Source organism: Molothrus aeneus, chromosome 1 (assembly GCF_037042795.1).
Source record: "Molothrus aeneus isolate 106 chromosome 1, BPBGC_Maene_1.0, whole genome shotgun sequence".
In the NCBI taxonomy this organism is placed as follows: Eukaryota; Metazoa; Chordata; class Aves; order Passeriformes; family Icteridae; genus Molothrus; species Molothrus aeneus.
In genome coordinates, this window is record NC_089646.1 from 80967875 (window position 1) to 80993150 (window position 25276).

At 39.5% G+C, this 25276-nt stretch overlaps 1 protein-coding gene across 1 annotated transcript in view; it reads left to right on the forward strand.

Moving 5' to 3' along the window:
• DAP (death associated protein) overlaps positions 1–18051 on the forward strand; it is a 51448-nt gene extending 33397 nt beyond the window's left edge. The window contains exons 3-4 of the mRNA XM_066545665.1: positions 13508–13550; positions 15243–18051. Of these exons, the coding sequence (XP_066401762.1) occupies positions 13508–13550; positions 15243–15362 (163 nt within the window). The 3' untranslated portion in view covers positions 15363–18051. The remainder of the gene's footprint in view (positions 1–13507; positions 13551–15242) is intronic.
• The last annotated feature ends 7225 nt before the right edge of the window (positions 18052–25276 follow it).

Genomic DNA, 25276 nt, shown 5'->3' on the forward strand with positions numbered 1-25276 from the left:
AGAGTGGGAAATTCTCCATTTATTTTTCTTCTGTTGTGGAGAGATGTGGCTTTCCTTTTTCACATGTGAAAGTCGTAATGTTTTGATTCATAAAAGATTGAGGCTCTCCAGTGGTCTGTATGGAAACTGGGCTTCAGGAAATAGCAGAGGTACCAAAATTAACCCATAAATGTCTGGTAGTTCATTACTGCTGATAGCTTATTGGTGCTTTACATATGAGTGGCAAATCTGCCTTTTGATGGTCTTTAGGAAGAATGGCAGTGTTTCTCATCTCTGCATAGGCTACAAAACACTTGGATCATTTCTACATGTCACAACTATAAAACTGGGGGGGAAGGGGATTGGGGATAAGAATTGCATACATGTGATTATACTTAGCCCATCTACACAGAAAAGGGGGAGAGGAAAGAATATTTGTGCACCAGTGTTGTGTCCCTTTGTGTGCTTAACAAGGTCATGGCCGAGCCCTTTGTCTGCCTGAGGTGGGAAGTCCATGGCAACATGTCACTGATTCCCTGGGGTGCCTACCTACATCAAGGCACTTCATAGGCAGATCAGTGGCATCCTTGCATTGTCTTTTCATGGCCTTTCTCTAGCCTTACTTACAAAACAAGATAGCTTGTGCTTGACATGGAGCATATCCCTGGAAATTTCCTCTGCCCTGTTATTGGGGCCTGTCATAGGAGCTTACACTTCCACTGTGTTTTAGGAAATTTTTCCTGATGCATATTCAGAGTACTGCCAAAGGAGAGGATGTTCATTTTTTCTTTCTTTTTTCCTTCCCCTCCCCCTTTCCCTTCCTTTTCTCTTTCTGTTCCCTCTCCTTGCAGTTTTCTTTCCTACTGTACCTCTGCCCAATACTCAAAAAACTCCTGAACCTAGGAGGAATGAGCCTTTCTCTTCTTACTTTATTCACGGATCAAGTAGCATGATTGCACCGTATTTTTTTCTGAGCTCCGGATTGTGCTACTATCCCCTCTGTTGCATCAGCAAGTGTTGCTGTTCTCTATAGCAGAGCTTCACAACAAAACTTGCTATTCTCCCCTAAAGCTCCTGCATGCTTTACTTCTACTCCTTTTGATGTGCTACGGTTATGAATGAGGATTGGTGCTGTAAAATTCATGGACCTTTCTTCACAACTGGAAGTCACTAGAAGAGATCCCTCTGATAGGCAAAAATGAAATTAAACTTCAGTTTGCAGCTGGCCATTATGTAGCAGCAATAGCATTGCTGTCATCTGGGTGCCTAGGGTATGTCTCTGTGGGCTTTTTCTGTATGAAGATTTTAAATAAATATGACAGGAGCCCAATACCCTTCTGTCAATTTTAATGTCATAGCAGCAAGTACTCAGAGCAAGAATACACAAGAGAATCTGTCTCCTCTCTTGACAGTGCAGGTTAATAATAGGAATGCCATGTTGGTTAATGGAAGCTTTTTCCATAAATATGGAGGATGAAAATTAGAAAATTATTTGTCCTTTTGATAAATTAAGGACTGTCACTTTACACCTGCTCTTTTTGCCTTTTTTTTTTTTGTGGTCACATAAGGAATGGGTAGACATTTGATGTTAAAGGTGTGTGTAAACTTGTTTGTTGGTCAAAAATTTACATGTATCAGTTTATAAAATGTGATCTCAGAATATAATGTAAAAGGAGAATTATAAGTGAATACAGGTTCAAGCAGTAAATATCTCAGACACTGATTTGGCTTCCTGTATTCTTATTTTGAGCTTTTTGAGGTCACAGCTATCTGGTTGTTACCAAAAACCTGTAGTAATGCATGTGTTGGGGTTTTTTCAGCCCCTGTTCAGAGACTAGATTTTCACTGAACCACAGCTTTTTGTGTCTGAGCAGCCTCAAATGCAATCTGGCCTCATGGCTTATTTGCACCTGCCGTGAGTAGGTGTTCTGGGAGTCACTCAGAGACTGAGAAGTGAGAACAAATAAACACCAAAAATACATTATTGCTACTTCTAGCATTGTTGCATTCTGCTGACCTTTGCTATTCTATGTTTTGCAGCTCTCTTCTGAAGAAAATATTCAAATAATACCTCTACTTTTCAGTTAAATGAAAACTTCTGTTTTTTTGGGGGGGCTCAGTTTTTTAAGATTATCTGTATTGTAAGAGATCAAACCAGAATGTACAGCCTTAATGGAATCTGAGGCCTTTCTCAGATACATGCATTTCTGTCAGTATGATTTCTACGCTGTCTCACACTCTTTCATGAGATGTTTTTCTGATGAAAGCAGGATAACCATCTGAATCCTTTCCTGTGTTCTTTGACTTAGCATCCCAGGCCAGTATATATTCTATCTTCTCCCTGAGTAAAAAAGAGGAAGAACTCTACGATCTAAATTGGTGCTGTTGTTCCTCTAAAGTATTTTTACGACTTCTTGTTGCAAAGGTTTTCAGCTGTGTCTAAGATCATGTGAATTCAGAAGAGTTCAGCTGAGTCAGGCAGTGCATCATCTTACACTCCAGCCTTGGAGTGTGAGATCATGCACTGCCTGACACAGCTGAAGTCTTCTGAACTTGTAGCAAAATTTGGTTGCTACAGGTTCCAAATTCCTGATGTATTTACGTGTGAAGTGATTATGCTGCAAGTTACAGAGATGCTTTCTCAGGAAAGCACTGACTTTGGAAATACATTATCCAAAGTCATCACATAATAGAAAATAAAGAGTGTGGCGATTAATTTGCCACTGTTGCATAGTTAATGTCTTGCAATTAAAAACAACTACAAAAACTACTGGTTTGGGATCAAGTCCTTGGGGGTTAAAAGGCTGTTAGAGAAGGACAGGATCATTACCTCCCCTGTACCTTCTGCCAAAAAAGTACCATTGAAAAATTTCCTCTGGTTCTTGCTCCTGCAGATCTTGAGCTCCCTCTAACCACTTGCTTTCGTAATGAAAACTCATCAGGGATGTGTTTTATACTGAACTCTTAAAATAATCAGCATTCCACACATGTTTAGCTCTGAGTCCCAGCATGTTGAGGAGTCTTAAAGGTGTGAGGGGAAATAGGAAATGTAATGGAATCAAGAGATGAATAATCAAAAGTACATTTTTGCAGTAGAAATAGCTCCTATTTACAAAATGTTTCTTCCAAATAGGAAAATTTGAAAAGAATAGGCTATGAGTCACCCCACATTAAGAAAAGTTATGAAAATTAGTGTTTACAAATTGGCTGTGAGTATGGTGTAGTTATTGTGACAATTGCTATTTCACTTTTTAATTATGTGAAAATCTTACTGTGGTGGTGTATGTTTTCATTAATCTTCACACTGATGTACTGGGTCTCCATTGAAATACATAAAAGGAAAAATTACCTGAATCATGGGAAATATCTGCATTTGCATGTTAATAGGCTTTTACAAAGCATGTTGCAATTCATTAGTAAATAAAAAGCCATTAATTAAAATGGTTCTATGTCCAAATATGCACAGAATGACAGAAACAGGTTTTTGAAGCACACAAAGGAATGGTATTGTTATTTTTGCTAATCCAAAGCAAATCTAAGCTGATACTTAGATAGGTACACTTTTCAAAGGTAACTATGGTAATGATTTCTTAAGTCAGTTCCCATTATTATATTGTCACTTGTTATAACATCCAGACAGTGACTGAAGGTACTGCCACCAGGCAGTTATTTTGGAAAAACTGTGTTCTTGCTGGGGACACCCTTCAGCTGGAAGGATGGAAATGTAGCTTTAGACAGTACTCTAGCCAGAACTGTCCCACCAGGTAGTGGATAAAGTAAAATGAGTAACTTTTAATGCATCTTTGTTCTTTTCTGTTGTGCTGTGTGGGGAAATGACCAGTATAAAATACTAGTACAAACTGGCAGCATGAAGAACCACTAGTACTGCTGCTGCTTAATAAATGTAAGCTCAGCTGAGACTGTGCATGCGTGTTTTATTTTCATTCCTCAGAGAGGCTGATATCTATTTGTCCCATAGAAGCAAAGTGAAGAAGCAAAGATGTGCATCACAAACAGAAAAAATGTAGTCTAACCCTGCTCTGTATGGTAGAAGGTAATTCTGCCAGGTAGTCAGCTGCCATCCTGCAGGTGCTGTGGTGCTTCTTTAAGGAAATGAACTGCTTTTGCTGTTACTAAAGCGATTCAAACAAATAGAACACCAAGAAGTGGCAGATCTAAGAGATTGAACTAGAAAAGTAGCAGTCATTCTTCTTTGATTAACAGAAAAATCACTAGTGGTATTGACATTCAGGAGTTTGTAGTTGCTTTAAGATTTCTCCATCCCATTGAATGAATGGGTACTACTTTAGTACTATATTCAGATTTAACAGCACATTGATCTGTTATCCGTTTGAATTGTCATGGCTTCTATTATCACTTTAAAAAGCTAGACATTTATTTCACACAGAGTGAAAGCTTAGTGTCTAAGAACTCCTCTTGACATCCTTCAGATTACAATGCTTTGAATCCCATTGCTATTGATTTCCTGAAGGTTATTTTCTGTGTATTTTCATAGCACCAAGTCCCAGTCCCACTGACAGTGGAAGTTTTGCAGATGATTGTAGTAATATCTGATATTGACCTTCCAGATTAAACCCATAAGATTAATATGGAAGGAAGAAACAGCCTGTTCTGGTAGTGTTCAGGGGACTGGATGTTTCTAGATGGAAAATGATGCTGCCTTTCCAACCACCACCTCTCAGCACAGGCACTGTAATGGTAGTAGAGGAATCAAGTGGTTGCTTCCTCTCAGGTCAATGGAGGTCAGCTTCTCTGTGGAAAAATTATACTTCAACAAGTTCATTTAAATGAAGATGCACCTGTGTCTGAATCCTTTTGAGAGAACTTCGTTCCTTGTCTTGTGTCACAGTAAAAACCTATCTGGGCTAAGTGTATTAGGGACTAGGGGGTTTCTTGCTATTAAAAGTAAGCCGTTAAGTTAAAAACATTTCTTAATTCCATCTTCTGTTGCTCCTATGTGAGCCCTGAATATAAAATTGCATACTTAAAGAATGTTCTCTCTGTCTGGATGACATGATTTATGACTCCACTTGCCACTGGAGAATAGGGAAAATTGTGTCGATAACTTTGGCAGGGTTTGAACTAAAGCGAGTTTTTGACTAAGAGCAGTCAGCTTACACAATCTTCAGCTGGCATCTGATACTACCAGAGTACCTTCATGACCTTCCAACAGCATCCTTTATCATGGTCAGAGCTTCCCCAGGAGTGGCCTATTGAAATGGACAAGAAATTCCTTCTGGTCCCTTTTGCTATGGGCAGAGACATTTCCTTTGGAGAGCTTCACATAATAGTAGGGTGCAACGGTAGAATGTAAACCATTCAGAATGCACAGTGTAAATTTGGGTTGAGAAGGCTTCTCACTACAGTTGTATGGCTGTGGAAGGTGATGTAGTATTTATGCATGTGCAGACACCTGCATACTTGACTTCATGTCTGCACTGGTTTTGGGGATAATAACAAATGATACTGCAATTGCTCAAAGCAGTAGGAGAGTGAAAGGTGCACATCTACTGAATGATTAATACTGTGAAACATTGGAAAGCAAGATTCAGGTTATGAACTCTTAACAGGAAAGGTTGGGAAATTTCGGGCCACTGCTGTGTGGCTCTGAGACAAACACAGCTTCATCTGGGCAGAAATGATGAGATTTACACCTTCTCAGCTTCTGTCTTCTTGTGTTTTTCTCACTGCACTGACATCCTCTATTTCTAGTACAGCATCAAGCTGTTCTTCCAGTTGCACTCCATCTTTCATCTGTTGAGAGATGGAGGAGTACAACAGGGCCACAACTGACCCCTACATCTCTGTAGCCAAGACGCTGCAGTGCAGGCCCATGCTCATGATATTCTCAGCATGAAAGTGCATTGCTCTCATGGGAACGTGCACAGGGATGCACTTCAGCACCTGACAAACATATGGAAGATTTGGTCTTCTCTCCCTTTTGAACCATGGTCTTTGATAATTTTGCAAATGCTTGAAGTCTACCCTATTTCTTTCCTTATTTTAGAGTTTCCTTGGAGTTGCATCACCATTTAAGCACTACTTACTTTATGTCAGTTTTCATAGCTCTCTTTTTTCCACAGTTAAGTAGTTTAAAGATTATTAAGTGGGCTGATGCTGTAGTAGCTGCATGTGAGTAGTTGGTCATTGGTGTTCACTAAGAGCTAATGGAGATACTGCAATAACAGGATGAAACCTTTATAAATCAACCAGCAGTTGGAGAATTGCGGACTATTTCTAAATCCTCTGAGTCTATGGAAAAGGTGAAATACTTAAATCTTCATTTTGTGATCAGAAGGCAGCTTGAAAGAGAAATTTATTCTCTGATAGCAATATGTACAACAATATAGATAAGAGATGGTGGATCTCTTTCTTAAATAATTTCTTTTTATGGGTTATACTTGAACTAAAAAGATGAATGAGAGGCTGGTAAGATTAATCAGGCCATATGCTGCAATGCCTTAATAGTGAATGTAAGAATAATGAATGTCAATCAGTTGCTATTAAATGTAATGGCCAGTCATTTACCACCTCATTAAAAGATCAGTACACTCGATTTGCTTGTATGTGAATAGCAAAATAAATAGTAATTAAAATTTCCTGATAGGGCGTTGCGTTCTCTTGGGGTGTATCAGGGCACAGCCTAATACACACAGGAAAGTTATATCCCAAAGTAGCATCTGTAGGTATGTGTAAGAATTTTGTGTGTATTTGTGTATGCACTGTGTTTTGTCAGGATTTGTCATCAAGGGGAAGTACTGCTTTTTACTTGTTTAAGTATTTTCTGCAGCACCTGGATATTTTTGAGGTTGTTCCCTCCTTCATCTCCAGGAGACTCTGAGGTTCAACAGTGCCATCTTGTGGATGATCCTAAAGATCTGAAAGCTTTGGCAGATAAATGACCTCAAACACAATAAATAATCGTAGAATATCAGATACTGTATGTCCCCACGCAATCAGCTAAAACATTTCCCTCTGGTAGTCAGTCAGACTAATTATTACTTCTCTGTCCATAAAATTGATAATCTAAACGTATTACAACCAACAGGAAATTATTTCAAGCAAGCTGATGAGCAGGCTGCTTGTTAGTTTTGTTCTGTTGCTGAGAAGTGTGATTTTAATCATCTCAGTGTGGTTTTAATCATCTTAGAATTTATTTTTGCAGACAATGCCAAAATCAAAGGCAACTCTGTAAATTCAAATAAGCACCCCTGTAATGACATATCTGGACATCTTTAGAGAAGCATTAGATTGAAACTAAAACTAGTTAATGTTCATGGTTCATAACCAGAAAATACAAATTCCCAAACAACCTTGAAGATTAAGGTGAATGATTTGAACAACTGGGCACAATACTTTCAATTGCAGAAATAGAAGGGCAGGATTAAAGTATGATGTTTTGTTGACTGAAAAGGAAATTCTGCTCAGAATACTTGGGGAACCTGTTCATGGAGTGGATATCATGCCAGGAAAAAAGTAAAAACCCACAAAACTTGCTCTCATTAGGAAGCAGTTGGGGAATCAATGAGTAACTGCAGATCATAATATTTCATATATGGTTTTCATTTTGCTTGCCTAAGTTAATTGTGAGGAAAGTGAATGGAGTTTATTTGGAAATGAGCAGGGAAATAAAGGCGAGCTGATCAGTGGAAGGTTGTGCTCACTTTTCAAGTCCTTGCTGTTTTGGGTTGCTGGAGGGGCAAGGGTGTGCTGTCTGTGTGCTGCCTTTGCCTGAATGGTCAGGGAGCTGGGTGCAGCCCCAGGTGCTGTGCTGTAATCTCTTTGGTTTGCAGGAATTTCTCCTTTGTTTTTTCCAGTGCCTGTCACAGAAATTGCTCCTTTGCTTTCCACAGCTGTAGGCCAACTATGAGTCACAGTATATGCCAGTGGATGATTTGATTAAAACAAGGAAACATCAAGTCACAAAGTCCAGCATTGTTCTTGGGTAGTTAAAAATGATGATGTAATTTCTGGTTTCAAAGTCTGAAAAACGTGTATTTATAGTTTCCATATATCTGTTTGCCAGGCTTACTTAAAAGAGCAAAAGGTGATCACCAGTGTTAAGACATACCATTAATTCCCACAAATATGAAAAGATAAATATGAGTCATTCCCATTCTTTAATCCTAAATATGAATAATTGCATCTAGAAGATTAGTTTAATGCAGTTTTAATGATTTAACTTTAGTCTAACATATTTTGACCAAAAAAAAAATCATCCAGTCTAATAAAAGCCTTGCATCTATGTAGTTTTGTCCTTTTTAAAGTAGGCTAACCTGTTTTGAATGTTGGCGTAGTGGAAATTTTGAGATTGATGCCTTATTTTCAGGAGGTTCTACATTTCAATCTATTTTAAAGGTATCTGCTATTAATTTTAAATTTAGTCTTCTGCAAGTGTCACTTTCTACTTATACTGTAACGAAGTTAGATGAGACCACTATTGTCTACTCCTTTGTGTACTATATCCTAAGAGTTCTTAGCTGTCTCCTTATGTGAGTTCTTGGTTCTCTCTAAGCTATCTTTTCCAGCTATATTTTTTGTTCTTGTTCTTCACTTATGGTGTTCCTGGTCTGAATACTATCTTTTAATAGAGGTATACTGTGAGCTACTATTTTTACTATTGCTTTTTCTCATTCTTTCTTTGTCTTGGTACGTTATTTTGATTTTTCTGATCGCCAGTGTACATGGGGCACTTACCTTCTCCACTGTGGCTGCAGTGAGACCCACTTCCCTTTTTAGGAGCTTTTATGTTTGTGTGGACAGCAGCAATGTTTGGGGGTTTTTCCTGGTTTTGTCAACTCTGAATGGAGCCCTTTGGTTTGGATTGCACTGTGAGGAGTGCTCACATTCCTTCCTCCAGATTGGATCTGCTGTTCAAACTTCTGCAGGAAGCCAGCATTATATGCATTCCATCCTATCAGATAAGGGATGCAGTAGGTAATTTGGGTGCACCAAACACCAGCGTGGCTGCAGGTGTTCATCCCCCCACAGCAATGTGCTCTGCTTTGTTCTGCATTTGGGCCCACTCTGAAACAGCTGTGAATTTGTGTCATCTCTGTGTGCATACGTGCACAGCCTCTGCACATATGTGCACACCTTCACTGCATTTATAGATAGAGATAGATACAGTTAACTGTAAATTTCCCTGTTGAATTACAAAACTGATTTAGTCAGGGTCTCTGTTTTAATGGAGTTGGATAAATCCTCATCTGCTCTATGTGTGTTCTGTGGCCTCTAGGAGATTTCACAGTGACTCCTGTGTCACTGTGTTTGTCTTTATACTATGTCTGTCATACTTCAGTTCAACCAATCCCTCTGAGGTGAAGACACAAGATTTTAGTATTATTAATGCCTCGTTTCATCTAGTTAATGATCTTTGCAAGTTATTTCATCTTCTTTGTGATTTACCTTCCGTGTCAGATAAAGATCCTATTTGAGCTAAGTATTATGGAATAATAGAAATCTATTCTATTTGAACAGTCAGGACAAATGAATCCAGTAGAGAATCTGATGTTAAACAGGTGCAGCATCGCACATGTAAAATCAGGGTAAGTTCTCTGAACACTTAGATCTTAACAGATGTGTTCTTTTTCTCCATATGTTAGAACAAAATAAGGATTTGCTTTGAAAGTATTGACACAAACACTAACCAGTCTTGGCAAGCACAAAACTGTGTTCCTTACACAGTATCAGCTGTGACTATTCATTAACTTTAAATAAATGTGTGCATTAAATAGCTGTAAAGCACATATATGTATAAACAAAATCAGGTTTTGTCAGAAATAAATTTTTTTTGCTTTCTTGTTTACTGATGCCTAGACAAAGGAATGATGCATCTTCAAAACAACATCTGTCAAACCGATTTTCATCAGATTAAGTATATCCTCAGAAAAACCATCACAGCTTACAAAATACTGGAAATGTAGGTTGTGCTTTGTATAAAACACCAATAGAATTTAAAGCACTTAAAAGTGCTTTATAAATGTAGCAATGATAGCCTGTGCCTGTTTTCCATTTTTGTTTCTATTTTCAGGAAGTTCTTGGGAAAGATAATGAGTGATGTTGCAACACTGCAATCCCAGTAGATGTCTCAGAGTGCAATTACAGAGTTATGGTCCTGGCAGCTAATCTGGGTCCACAAAAGCCCATGATTTGGGAGTCTGGCAGTAGAGATTGAATTTATTATGACAAAGTTCATCTGTGGAAAGATTTCTCTCATTAGGAATGAAATTAAAGCATGAATCAGTGACTGATTATCCAAGCCTTTCTCTGATCTGTTGAATTCTTCATTAGTATAGATGTGTGATTATATATACTCTGGTCTGGTTCTATAGATCATCAAAGATAATGAATAATACTAATTTTTTTAAGATTTTTTCTGAAACAATGTAATCTGGTAGAAATGTAAGGAAAGCCAGTGGCTTGACATAGGACATAAATACCAACACACTCAATCATTCCAATTTCTGGCCAGCTTTTGGTCTTTTTCCCTGCTACTGGATAATTAATACATGGAAATGAACTTCCTATTAAGCTGGTGTGTCTTCTGTGGGAGTGAAGCATTTTTCCTGTGTAACAAGTTAAATAGAGAGGTGAAGCCTCATTACCGTGTGCACCTGCAGCTGATCATGGAAACCTGGGGCAGCCAGAAACAAGTGCCAGGGTTTCTGCAAGATCTTTGTGGATGGAGGGTAGAGGTGCTTGAGCTGGAAGCTGGGTCAGCATTCCCATTAGTTCTTCCATTTAAAAATTGGAAATCTAGTATGGAGCAGGGAGAGTCCAGTCAAAATCCATGGAGATGACAAACCAGGGGGAAAGTCAAGGAGAATACTGTTCCAGCTGCATCGGGGAGTAGATCCCTTTTGCAACTCTGATTTCCTGTTAGGTTGCTGTCTGTGTGTCAGCACTGTCCTAGAGTGTCCTACATGAACCCTAAATGAGGTGTTTTGGTGCTTACCACACACCTTTGGGAGAGCCTAATCAGCATCCTGTTTCCAAGGCAGTGTAACTAAAGACAGTCACAGAACCCACTGCATACAAACAAGGCTGCATATGTTATGTTGTGATAGTGCTCAAGATAAATGCTTTGTGTCTGAAAAATACAGTTTTTACTAGGAAAGTGGTACTGCTGACTTTGGTCTTCTTTATAAAGATGTGCTAGCTGCTTCTGAAGTACTACCTGAAGCATAAACCTGAGACTGGATTTTAGCTTACCTGAAAATGACAGTGATCTTTACAGGATCTTCAGCCTAATTCCTGAGACAAAAGAACATATAATTAAATTAAAATAAATACAGAAATCTGCCAAATAGTCTAACCATATCCAGCTCTATCATATACTTAGGAGACTTAACACTTGTAAGTTTGGGCCCTGTGAACATGAATAACATGACATTTCAACAGGAGGCTGGGGTTTCTAAGCAGATATTTGTAATTTGCAGTGGTAAAAGATGTGTTTGAAATGACCATTATGCAAGAGATTCCTTCTGGTTGTCATTTTTGGCCAAAGCCATAGAACATTACACTTGTTTTTAAAGTAAGAATTATGAACTGCACAGCAGATAATACAGTGTGGTAGTTGAAGAACAGCTCATGGCACATTCAGCAAATGCAGGCTCTGCTGGGGAAATGTTGATGTGAATTTCATGCATCATCCCAGCATAATGAACATTGAAAGGTCATGTTAAGAATATTAAAAAAAAATCCATCTGATTTGACTTTTTCACCATCCAGTATTGTTAATAATATAATGTCAAGCAAAAAACAGTTTCTCTGAGTGTGACTAAAGCCAGATTCCATGTCTAGTTGAAGAGTAAATTGTCATACTTTTTTTCTTTTTCATTTACTGTTCATTTCCTTTTTAATGTCATGGTGTGTGTGACTTGTACCTTGAGCCACTGCAGTACATCTGTATTTTCTCAGTCAGAGTTATTTTTTTGAGTTTGTTACTCGGTATCCAGTAAGTCTCATGCAGAGTGTAACATACTAATTGGCTCAGTATAATTAGAATGAAATGGAAATGTTTCGCTATTGATCTTTGCTTGTTATTAGTTTGTACTGACAGAAAATTGGATTGAAAAAGTCTAATACAGCTATTAAAATGCTACTTCTTATGGCAGGAAATATCACTGTTATTCTTCCATGAAAGTATTTTAGAGCAGAACTCTCTTCCTTTCTCCTTTTTTTTCTAACCTTGTCTTTCTGACTTTTTAAAAATTTCTAGGAGGGATGCTGAGCCTTGTTAAATAACCAGGCTGTTCAGAGACTGAGCAGCAATACCATGACTTAAGCAGGGCTCAGGCAATATTTATGAGTTCATTATAACAAGTCTAATACTGTGCTGCTTGTTATCTTAACTTCACACAACAATATGTTAATAAATTTTTACAAGCTGTGTAGTTGTAAAGTGCATCATAGTAATCACTATCATTCCTCTAATAAGTCATTTGATTTGTGTGTGCTTTGTGTTGTTCCAGCCTTGTGAGCTGTAACATCTCGGGGTAGAACCCTTCTTGTGGTCCAGGTTAATGGACCTGCTCTGAGTCCTCAGTTACAGATGTTCTCATGGGGAGGGACACCTTCAGCTCCCCACTCTGCTTCCCTCTGCAGTGCCTCAGGTTACATGGTTTTCTTACAGGAGAATTACCCCTATTGTGGAGATTTTCTGGAGCTCCAGGTCCCAGCCCTTCTGCAGACTCCATGCAGATGTGTGGTTTTACCTGCCCCAGAGGCACTAAGGTTGCTGTGTATGTAATTCAGACTCTGGCAGTGCCAGCAGGGCGAGCAGTTGGACGTGGCTGTGCTGTAGCCTCCAGGTAGAGGTGGTCACTTCAGGAGATCAGGGAAACCAGTGGCTTGTGCTGACCAAGCTACAGAGAACTCTGGCTGTGGAGAGTCTGTTCCTGTTGGTGTGGATGGAGGGTCTGCAAATGAAAAACCAGGAAAGGCTTTGCTTTATGTTTTTTAATATTTGTTTGATTACAGACATGTTTCTTTTTCTTGTAATAGACTACCTGCTTGAATATCTGCAATTTAAAGTACAGTCTGTTGCTCTTTCTGAGACTCAGAATCCTCATTTGTTCGATTGACAGATGTAAACTTGAAATTTATTTTATTCTCTAACACAGCAGTGACTTTAGTCCAGCTACAGTTTTCATTGTGCAATACAAAAACACTAAACTACTGCTGGCAGTTTATGTATAAAATGTGAGGATTAAGAAACCAGTGCAAACAAAGACTCAGCTTTAAGGAGCAGTATTGTTGGACTAGCCTCTTACTTCTGTCACAATCATGGTGAAGTAATAGCAGCCAAAACCTAAAGGTCTGGTTTTGGCTGCAGTAAGTACTACTAAAGCAATAGTCATTTGAAGAGAAAATTTGTCTTGTTGTTTGAAACATTAATGGGTTTCAAAAAATGCCACCTTTTTTTTTGCATTGTATGTGTGATTTCCTTTTCATTTTTACCTTCTAAATAAGTGATACAAATGATCTCTCTTATTTTTTTCAGCCCACCTAAGCCAGCAGTGTTCATCTCTGGTGTCATTGCTAGGGTAAGATTATCAGTAAATTTCTCTCAGTCATAGCAAAACTACTGTAAGCTTTTCAGAATTACCTCGAATCAGAGCAAAATTAATCTTTTTCATACCCCTTCCTCTTTTGTGAGAGGAGGCTTTGTGTTTTCTATATTCATGTAAGGCCCTTTGACCATTCTTTCTGGGTTTGTGTAAAATTGAAATTATTCATTGAAATTATTTCCACTGTTTTTCTTTGAATTTTAGCACTTTAAGTTTATTGGATCATCCTTTTATATCTAAGCTAGATATTACTGTATTCATTTCCTTTGGAAGCAGCTGCATATTAAACTGCTGCTGTAGCTTGATCTGTGATGAGGAGCAGCCCTCCTGCCTGTAAGGTGACATGCTTGAAGATAGTATGTTTCAGCTGCCATATTGTGCCTTGAGGTACTTGGGATTCAGGGTGTTATTCCCTGGACTTTAAGAGCAGGCAGGACCTGTAAATCCTTACTATTAACTAGCCATTAATCATGTGATCAGTAATTTGTGCATTGTGGCAGGGTTTTTGTCATGGCTTTATGTGGTGGTTACCTTACATCACAGGGGGTTGTAGTTTGCTTTACTGTAAGACGCTATGCTTGTGTCAGATCCCATAGGAAAGAGTGAGCTGATGCCATTTTCCTCAGCCCATAAGGAATGGGCAATTGGCAGCATCGGGGGAGAGAAGGCAGAAAATGTTGAGTCTGAGGAGAGCAGATCTTTGAACACTGGAAGCACGTTGGAGGAGAGTAAAAGTTATAAAATGTAACAAGTTAACATAGTGATTAAACGAAACCAAAACAAAACAGTGTAAGGTTGTTGCCCTGTGAGCCAGAGCTTCTGGCCTATATGTTTGTCCCGCTTTCTGAAGAGGGAAGTTGTGTCCCTCTTCACTATTGTCCCCCTGTCACTGAGCACTGATAGTATTTGTTTCCTGTTGCTTTTTGAAAGCCTCATGGGACTGACCATAGAAATGGCAATGGTAATTAGGTGACATATGGGTCACCTGGACTGAGACTGCTCAGCAGCAGGACCTGACAGCTAACCTGGTTAAAAGAGCATGTTAAACTTCAAAGCCAGCCATCCCTAAGAGTTGAGTCATAAGTAGTTTTAGATCCTGCTTTCTTCCTAAAGAAACTGGCTTTGTTTAGTCTGGAAAAGAGAAGGCCTTGGGTTGACTTAACTGCATCCCTCAGGATGGGGTCCTGAACAACCTGGTCTAGTGGAGGGCATCCCTGCCCATGGCATTGATGTTGGAACTGGATGATCTTTAAGATTGCTTCCAACCCAGGCCATTCTACAATTCTGATTCCTGCAGCAGGCTTTTTGTGCAGGTATTTTTCATGCTGCCTTAACTTACTTTTAAAATAGTCTAGTCTTTCTAGTGGCTTCTTTGAAACCAAACACATCTGAAGATAGGAATATTTTGATTTTTTTTCCCTTGGAGTCACATTAAGATACCTTATTATTGGATAGTGTGTGTAACTGGAAGAAATGAAGCTTACATAAGAAAAATTTTGAAGTTGGCTAATAAGAATAAAAACATAAAATGTGTAAAAGGGGACCCCAAAGTAACATGCAACACTGTTTTTCATCTGATTTTCACAGTTTTTAGAATTTACATCAATTATAACTGGAAAGTACACTTTTAAGATTCCTTAAACTTTTCCTGCTGTGTTCTTCAAACAGGGTGATAAGGACTTCCCTCCAGCTGCAGCTCAGGTGGCTCATCAGAAGCCACATCCTTCTGTGGAGAAGCTTCCCCACCCACAGCACGTCAAACCGCACATCCACCAGCCTCGCAAGTGAGCTCCCGCCAGGATCTCTGCCAGCCTGCTTCAGTGAATGTTTTCAAGAGAAGACAAAAACCCTTTAGTATTCACACTGTCAAATCTGTAAAATTGACATCTAAAATAGTATGCTGTTTCTTTTACTTTAATTCTCAAGGGTTAATAAGAATGAAGACATTGCTCAGTTGTTATCCCAGATGGAAAATTCTGTTTTGGGTATTTGCTGATCAGGGGTGCTTTTTTATAAGATTTTCTTATTGCCAAGATAAAAACTTCAGTATGAGTAATATGATTAATGGGCTTAAAATTTGTACTTTTAGTTGTGGACTCACAGTAGCAGATAGTTAATGTAGTTTTTATGCTAAGCCAGTGAGGAAGAACAGCCCTTTTGTACTGGTACCTTTACTGTCTGGAGGGAGTTTGTTGGGTGTGTTGAGACAGAAGTCAGTGGTTGTCTTGATTATGTAGAACCCTTGCAGTCTTCAGTATCCTACAGTGTTCCACCCCAGTGCCCTCTGGATTCAAGCAGGGAGATGATGATAGGGCCCCGCTACATTCTCAAGTGGGCAGAGATCCAGCTGAATCTTCTTTACACCCCTTTGCACTCACACAGTCTTGCTGAGATTTTTCCCTCTGGTGGTCTGTGGGAAAGGAGAGGAGAGAGAAATCAGAATTACAAGAACACTGCTGCTGTAGACAACTCATTTGTAATCTCATGGGTCTCACTGGGGGCTGTATTTTTGAGGTGATGATTTCACATTTCAATAGCAAGCTGAAGGAGTTCATGACCCTCCATATTGAACTTAAAATAAGTTGGTGAAAAATCTGTTTCCTTTTTTTAATTTAGAATTTGAGATCACCTTTTGAAACTAAGAGGTACCATTAGTAAATATGTTTATGATCCAATCTCTTTTGTACATAATTTTTTTTCCTAGTGTTCTTATTCTGAAATACAGTAGTGATATGAGGGAGTAAAAAGAAAGTTATTTCCAAACAGAGCAATCAGGTTTTTTTTTACCAGATAATTAAATCACTTAATTTCTCAGTTCAAAATCACTTAGCTCTGTCATTTTCCTTCCGTAACTCACCTCTGTAAAAACCAGGAAAAAAGTTTCATACATTCTACCTATTTTAAAGTGTCCTTCTGTTTTTAACTGACTATAAATACAATACAGCCTTTGGTTTATAAAGCCTCCAGGTTTATAAAGTTTCTAATGATGTCAAAAAAGTGGGAGCTAATGTTGCAGCCATTCACCTGGCAAATGACTGAAATGTTAAGGTCACTTGGGGCTGTAGCAGTTCATTTATGGTTTAAAAACAGTGTGGAAAGTTTAGAAATTATTATTTTTTAAATATTCTGTAGATTTAATAATTATTTCCCGAGTAGCTGATTTAAAACAACAGCAACAAAATAATGGGAAATATGGCCCATTTCACAAGTGGAACAACTCACTTTGTGTGGGTGCAAGGGACCTGACATTTCCATCTCTTCGTAGGCTTGAAATGGAAATGATGTTTTACAAATTATATGCATGGACATACTTATTCTAAACCCAAGGAAGGATGTACAATCTACATATGCAGTCCTTATTTTCAATTTGATTAGAAACCATACTTGCCTTAAGGAACGAGTGTTGTTTGTAAGAATTATTCTGTATTAGAATATGCCTAACTTTTCAAATCTGCTTTCTGTTTCTGATGTCGGTGCAGCAGAGGCCTTGTTTGTAGCTGCTTATGAGTGTACAAGTGATTCACACCTGAGCAACTCATTCATAAGGGTAGCGTGGCTGAGCCCGTTGGAATCTGTGCAGGAGATGATTTGCTGGCAGGAATGTTTGCAGGCACGGGACAGGCGGTGGTTGGTGGTGCAGCCGTAGCTGTCCGAGTGCTGCGTCGGCGATGGAGCGGAGCAGAGCGTCGCCGTCACCTCCGGTACCTGCTGGCCTCAGGGGGAGCTGGGTGGGATCCAGCTCTGCCTCCTGCTGTGCCTGCCTCTGAAGCAGTGCCTAGAGCCCGGTGTAGTCAGTGGTGGTGCAGTCAGGAGGGTCAGCAGAGCTTAGGTATGGCACCATTGCCCAAAGGGAAGAGTCTTTCAGGATGAGCTGGATTGCTCTTGGCTCCACTGACTGCAGTGGGAAACTAAACCTCGGTGTGGAGACACACGGTGAGGTGGGGCTGGGTACCTCTGCTCCATGACTTGTAATAGATAAAAACAGCTTTGAAAGCCACACCACATCTCCATTCTGACAGTAAAATTTAGGAGCATGGATACATTCAAATTACAAACTACTGCTCCTGGTTATTAATGCAATATATACAGCATATATAGACCATACCTGATTTTTGTCTTTGATTACTTAGATAGATATGTAAGTTTGTACAATGAGGTATGGCTCTTAAGATAGCTTTAGTGGCTTTTAGAGCGCAGAAATTCATATATGATTAGAAAATGTCTCTCTATGAAAGCTATATATTGTTGGGAGGTATCCATGTTTATACATAGATGTCCTTACCAAAGCATTACCTTTTCCAAAATAATCATAACTGGTGAACTGGATTTCTTACTGATGGTTATTGATACTTTTAAAATATGTTGCAATAGCATATAAGCACAGGAGATGTTCAGATGTTACCTTGAAATAACTGCAAAAGAAATTTGCTGTAATTGTCAATGTGGCAATAGTGCAACAATAAAGCATGAAGTTATATATTGGGCTCTTTTTTCTCTGTAAGTGCAATGTAAATCAGCAGGGTGCAGCTTTGTGGCATTTATGGGATTTTATTACAGATTGCCGCATGACTAATCAACATTTTATAGATAGTGAAATTTATTATGAAGTTTTATGATACAGTGGATGAGCTGTTTTGAATAGTCCAGTCTCATGTAAAATAAAAAGTAGCTGCTACCATCTAGAATGGGACTTGCTGTTTTCCACTATGAAATTGGAGATGCTCGCTCAGCCCCTGTGAAGCTGGAGAATCTAACCCTGGTAATAAACCAGGATGGTAAAGGAAACTAAATGTAGCATTTTCCATTGCTTTGCAAGTTCTAGTCTTTCAGAAAAAGTAAGTATTGTAATCAGAAGAGGTGACAAGCTTTTCATAAAGCTGCAGTTTACACAGTGCAGGCCATAACACAAGTGATTTGCTGAAGATTACAGAGAAATTGCTGCAGTGTTTCTGGGCTCTTCCTGATACTTTGGGCATCCCGTGTTTAGTGCATGTGTGGTGTGTATGTAATGCAGCAAAAGTGTGTGATACAGTGCAGAGGTGATGGCTACTGCCCTGGGACTCGTGCAGCATTGCATCCTTAGACTCTGCACTCACATGATTGTAGAATGGTTTAGGTTGGAAAAACCCTTAAAGTCGTTGAGTCCAAGCATTAACCAGCACTGCCAAGTCCACCACTAAGCCATGTCCCTAAGAGCCACAGCCATACATCTTTTAAATACCTCTGGGGTGGTGACTTAACCACCTCCCTGGGCAGCCTGTTCTAAAGCTTGAAACCATTTTGGTGAAGAAAGTTTTCTTCATATCCAATCCTAACCCCCCTTGGCACAACTTGAGGCCGTTTCCTCTTATGTTGTCACTTGTTACCTTGGAGAAGAGGCCAACCCCACCTTGCTACAACCTCCTTACAGGTAGTTGTAATGAGCAATAGGGTCTCTTCTCAGCCTCCTTTTCATGCTACATTATTCAAAAGATACCTTCTTTCATTAAAATTTTGGGAAAATACATGTGCATGGTGTTGGGCATGCTGTTGATTGCATTGTCCACTGTTACTCCAAATTTCATGGCCTTGTAATCAGCAGTGTTGCAAATGTTGTTAGTAATTAGAAATTACTTACTTCTATGTCAACGGTATGATCTACCCTTTTGTCACGGAATGACTTGAAACAGAAGCCTTGTACTTTTTTCCACAGTACTGTGATCACTGCATGCTCCTGGCTGTTTAATGAAAGTACTCCCAGCAGTTTTCCATACAGAGGTGAAGGGAATGAACGGACATATGTTTTTATCCCTTTGGAATAACTTTATTCTGTATACTCGCCATCTTCATGGGGGAGGGAGGTGTGGGCTTTATAAGACACTTCTTGTGTCCACTTCAGCTTTGGGTAAAATTAGTTTATATTTAAGTCTAAGCTAGTGCCTTAAGATGCTGGATTAATACACATAATTGCATTTTAGAAAATGTGGGGATGTCAGTATGGGTAGAGTTACTTTTACAACAGGGGGCTATGCTGCTGGTCAGAGGCTGCAATGATGTAAAGAATTAAGACAAATCTCTGTTTTAATTTCAATTCTTTGCACACAAACCTTTCACAAGATAAAGACATTTAAATATAGCTGGTTACACCCAGTGTTATCTGCTATATAAAGATGCAGAGGGATGCAGATCATAGTGACTGGCTGGCTCAAGAGGAAACTGAGTCAAGTCTGCAGCAGTAAAGCATGGGATTTCTTCAGCAGATGGGTAAAATAAGTCAGCATTGTAGCTGTAACCTTTGGTAAGTGCTGTGCATGATTCTATCATATAAAATTAGTAAAGGTAGTTTCTTAAGAAGGTGGAGGTTTGTATTTTGCTTGTCCCTGTGGTTTTGGGTCTCCTTCAAGAATGTGTCTTTATTGATTTTCTTCATCCCCCATCAGAGAAAAGACTGCAGCTAGTGTATACTATTTCTTGGATCATAAAATGGAAGCACTAGCATTCAGATATGAGACCTGAGAGGAGAGGTGGAGTGCATTGTATTTGACAAAGCACTCTGTGAACAAAGAAGTAATTTCTACTGCAATGGCTGTTTTCCTTCCCTTCAGAATGCTGATCAGAAGTGAGGAAAAGAGTATGATACCCCATTGTGGGAATGGAATTTATTACTGTTTGGAGCTCACAGGCATGCATGGTTGCTGATGATGTTTTGCAAAATACAGAATGCTGCCAATGACAAAACTGAAATGAAGGATAATAGAGCCATGGCAAGCATCTTGCAAGTGACCTTGAAAGAAGCCCTGTAGCATAATCTCTGCTGTCCAGTTTACATTGGAGGTATTTTTAGAAAATGTGAGTGTCTGGCATTCTACAGGTCACTTGTAGCTTTAGAAAAAGAAAAGCATTAGTAATCCCCAGTGCTTTTAAGGATTATGAAATTGGTCAGCTGCTGATGACACTGCAGCTCGCATCAGTGTCAGTGAGGTAACGTTGTGTTACCTCAGTATAGTCTCATTGTTCTGACTAAAGCTGGTTCAGCATAAGGGTTTTTATCCTCCTTTCTGGCAGAGGAGCAAGTGGCTGGTTATGAAGGTGTGTGAAATGGGTTCTTATGAGCCATGTGTGGTAGCTGCTCAGGTGTCAATGTCTGATACCATGTCAAGATGGATAGTGACATCACTTTGTTGCACACAGAGGAGTGAGTGAACTGGAGAGCACAGCAATGAGATCAGTTTCCAAATCACAGAATACTCTGCGTTGGAAGGGACTCACAAGGATCCAGTGAATCCAATTAAGTGAATGGCCCGTGGGGGGATTGGACCCACACCCTGCTGTTACTCACACCACGCTCTGGCAAACTGAGTTAAACTCAGAGTCACAATGGAACCCACCTGGCTTCTCTCTTAAACCAGAAGTGCCTTTTAAAATATAGAACCGTGGACTTAGTTAAAATGAAAAGCAAGAGTTAGCCACTTATTTCTGTATGCTGGTAGCAGCTGAAATGACAAATATCTTCTCATGTTTCAAGTGTGACTGAAACCATATATTCAACGCCTTTCAGAGTAAAATTGCACCAAGTGTGTGTCACGATCCGTCCTTACAAATGGGTTTCGTGATGGTTCGTGGGTTGATCTCAGGATGCAAAAGAACCGACGCAACACAGGGGATTTGCAGTATTAATCAAAACAAATGCATCTCTATTGAATGACCCCAGCAAAATGCGATAGAGAGATTAAGGGAGAGAAAAAGACAGAGAGAAAAGAGAGAGAGAGGAGGGGGATATAGCTACCTAATGTATAGATGAAGTCCTTTGGTCCAGTCCAGTTGAGGATTCACCTGTTACGTCGGGGAGATCTCAAAATCTCTAGCTAACTCAGAGGTTTTTATTATTGAAAATTGTGAGGGGGGGGGGCACAGGTACAACAAGGAATAGATGTAACAGGTAGTCCATGTTCTCAACAGTAAGCAAGAGCCATTGTCTTCTTGGTCCAGTGGTCACACCTGCAGGCAAACATCTCACTTTGGTCAGCTTGCCTCCCCACACACCTCCCCCAGGCTGGGGGTTTCAGTCCCAGTCCTTGGAAGGAGGAGAGGGGCCTTCTCACATAGGGGTTTCATGTCTCGGTCTTTGATGGAGAGGCTTCTTACATCTCAGTTTTTCTGTCATGGTGGTTGTAAAACAGGTGAGGTTCTTCTGTAGGGGACCCTCTGAAACTCAGAAGTCCAGCCAGGCCGAGAGGTGGGACAGCTTCCAAGGCTACTGTTGCAAAAAGGGCACGGTGCCCCTTCTTCTTCTCATTGGGCTCAGTGTAGCATACAGCAAACAACACCTGTGAAAACAATAACTTAGCAATGCTCTCAGATCTCAGGGCCTTGTTGGCATGTGACTTTCTCCTTCAGAGCCAGAGATTCTAGACAGGGGGGGTCTTCTCTTCAGTGGTCCCCAAATGACGATCATGAGGCAGATGAGGGAAATTTCAGACAGACTCTCACAGTGTGCCAGTATTTGGGTCTGAAGGAAGAGAGGCATCACCTTTTTCCTTGTTTTATGCTTACTTGTGAACCTAATGTATTTACTGAAAATTTCACTTGGTATTAAAAAAAAAAAAAGCCTTATTTCTAAGATGAGATGTGCACCTCATCTTAAGCTATATTTAATTTTTCAAATGGTATCTCTGAGGAAGATAAAGGTTGTCTGGCTTTGTCTCTTGAAGAGCACCAGACTGGGGCACATGCCAGTGGAATGTTGCACACTTCATTTTACTTTCTGTGTATTTAAATCAGCAGCGAACAGGAGCTGTGATCAGAGAAGTAAAGCCTTAAATATTAAAAGTAGAACAGTAAATAGATCAGCACAGAAGTGGATTCAGTTGTGCTCTGTAAAGCTGTTGTTAGAGGATGATAAGAGAAAAGCAGCAGAGCTGTCATATTCTTTCAGAACTGTACACTGGCCATTTCTTGTGCTGACCTCAATTCCCCATGCCTAATTACATACTGAGAGGACAATTCTTTGATTTGTAAATCTACATGTCCTTGAATCTTTTTGCATGGAAGAGGCCTTTGGATGAGGGAAATCTGCAAATGCAAATACATTTTAATAAATTCTGGTTATTTTAACCTACAAGGTTAAGCATAAAGAAATATATATTATCTCTCTTCACTGCAAAAGGCAGCATGTATGCGGATATAAGATGTAGAACTAAGACATACTCTAGTTGAACTGAGACCTAGTTAATATTCATATGTGTGTGTGTGTGTGTGTGTATGTCCCTACAATGAGAGAACAGCCAGTTTTAAAAACTAGGATGTAAGATTTCGTTCATCCCAGAGATATTAAGCAATGGGAGATCACATTCTTTGGAACATGTAGTTTGGGTGAACACCTTTAATATCCTTTTTGCATGTAGCTAGTGTTACATATGAGTTGCTAATAAAAAAGACCCACATCAGAAGGTAATTCCTTACCTTATTCCTTCCCTCTGAACAAGAGATAATGAATAGCAAATGCAAGAATTCTCCTTTTAGGGCCTGATTTATCACCCAGAACATAATAAACATTAGCCTGCTGCTGACGTGACCATTGTGACAGCTGGAGGGGTTTGGAATGAAAGGCTGAAGCCTTAAATAAGCCTGTCAACTGAGCTTGTTATGAGGATCTTGGTTAAGATCCTTGGTTAAGACTTTGCTTTTCATGGCCCCAAAGAGCTCCTACAGTATCCACACTGACAACTTCACAGTGTGAGAACTGTGCCTTGCATGCTGATGGCTGCCTCACCACCAGCCAGTAGTGGCTAAGGTCAGTACTTAAAGAAAGCACTGAGCTTGATCCAACTATTTATCATGACCCATGATATTCCTCTCCCCTAGATGCATATGTTTAGTTTGTTTGTGCACCTGGTTTTGTTCCTGGCTGTCGTGGTGTGCTGTGTGTGTCACTCTCTGATGGCTGGTCCTTCACAATAGCAATGACTTTGTTAGTGGGTGCAGGACAAAAAACAATCTTAAAAGGCAGAATCTAAACATTAAAAAGTATGGAAAATGTTACCAATGCCAGCTAAGCAGATCCCCCGGGGAGATTTAGGATTCCTACAAGTGTAGGTTCCTTCAAGGCAGGTTATTTTCCCATCCCATTCAGGCCACTGGTCTTTTAGAGGATTTCTACTTTGTGTTTACTGTCCTGCTAACTTCAGTGATACTCTCCAAGGAAGTAAGGTAAGTTCAGATTTATTTTGCAGGACTAGAGAGTCCAACTAGTTATTTTACATGACCTAGAGACCTCCAAACATCTCTCTTTTCAAACACTGTAAGGTCCATCAACCTGAAAAGTGGTGGAGAAGACTCGTGGGCAGATCCTTTCCTTTATTTGAGTTGTGTTTGTGGAGTTCTGCAGAGGAATGCTGGTGTTACACGGCTGTGTCCCATCTTCAGTTCTGCAGCTTGGTCACTGCTAAGCCACTTAAACATTGATTTCTGGGCTTTTATCTGACTCACAAATGTGTTATGAAGCTCTGGCTTCAGGGCATGAAATGAAATTTGTCATGCAAAATATGACCCTATTGTTGTGTGGGCCCTATGATTTCAAAAATAGGGGACTGGAATTCAACAGAGCTCCTTAGAAGAAGGAGCACAGGTCTGTGCAGTGCTCCTTGCTGGAACAGCAAGTTTACAAGAAAAGATTATATGAGTGAGAATATGAGTTATTTTGAAAACAGTTGAACAAATTACTTCAGAGTAAATGAGCTTATGAGATAGAAGTGGGGGGGAATCACTGTTGTAACACACAGGTGTACACGTACATCTAAACATATACATGTTGCATAATTCAGTATACCTGATTTTAATAACTAAGGGGAAAATATCCTAATTTTTCATTTACTAGTAAACAAGTGTACAGTCTGTTTCAGCAGAAACAAGCATAAGCCCAACCACAACTCCTTTTTGAGGAATGATATAAACATTATATATAAATGTATATTTTTTAAATTATATCCTTTGTTTATTTACAAAAGCAGTCCCAGGGTTACTGCTCTGGAGTTTCTCTTTTACTTACCTGTTGCTTTGCCTATAATCAAACAAGATTGCAAAACAATTGGCAAGATGTCAGCTCAGCCTGCAGGTGCTATTGAAATGCTTTCAATAGTCAGAATCAAACAAGAACTTCACTCTTGATTTATTGTGCTTTATGTTCTGAAAATACAAATATTTCTGTGGCTGAGATTATAGAGTGAAAAGATTAAAGCACAGCACTTGAGGAAGAAGAGCTGTACCAATTACCCTGAGAAACAATTCTAAATAGCATTAGTGACCCAGTATTAGTAGTCTGAAAGGTGGCTGAGTAAAGATGGCACCTTCATATTCATTTTGAGTACTCCATTTTGATAGCTTAGCATTTGTACTCAAGGTGAAATGCTAGGGCCAGTGTAAATGGAGAACAGCACTTTGATAACATTATAGTTCTAATAGGTAATACAAGCTACAAGGAATGAATATGAGCCCTGTATATTTTTTCAGCCATATTTGCTGGCATTAATAACCATAGTGCTGAAGCCTTTTTGCCTTTCATCAGCTGTGCAGCAGAAGCTCTTCAAATGTAAAAGGAGAGGTGAATTTGTTTTTATTCTGCAAACTTAACAGAAATGCTTCTTAAAGCGAAATCTTCAATCCTTGTGTGCCTGGAGTCACCGAGAGGCAGCGGTGTCTAACAGCCTGTGTCATCTGCTGGCCTC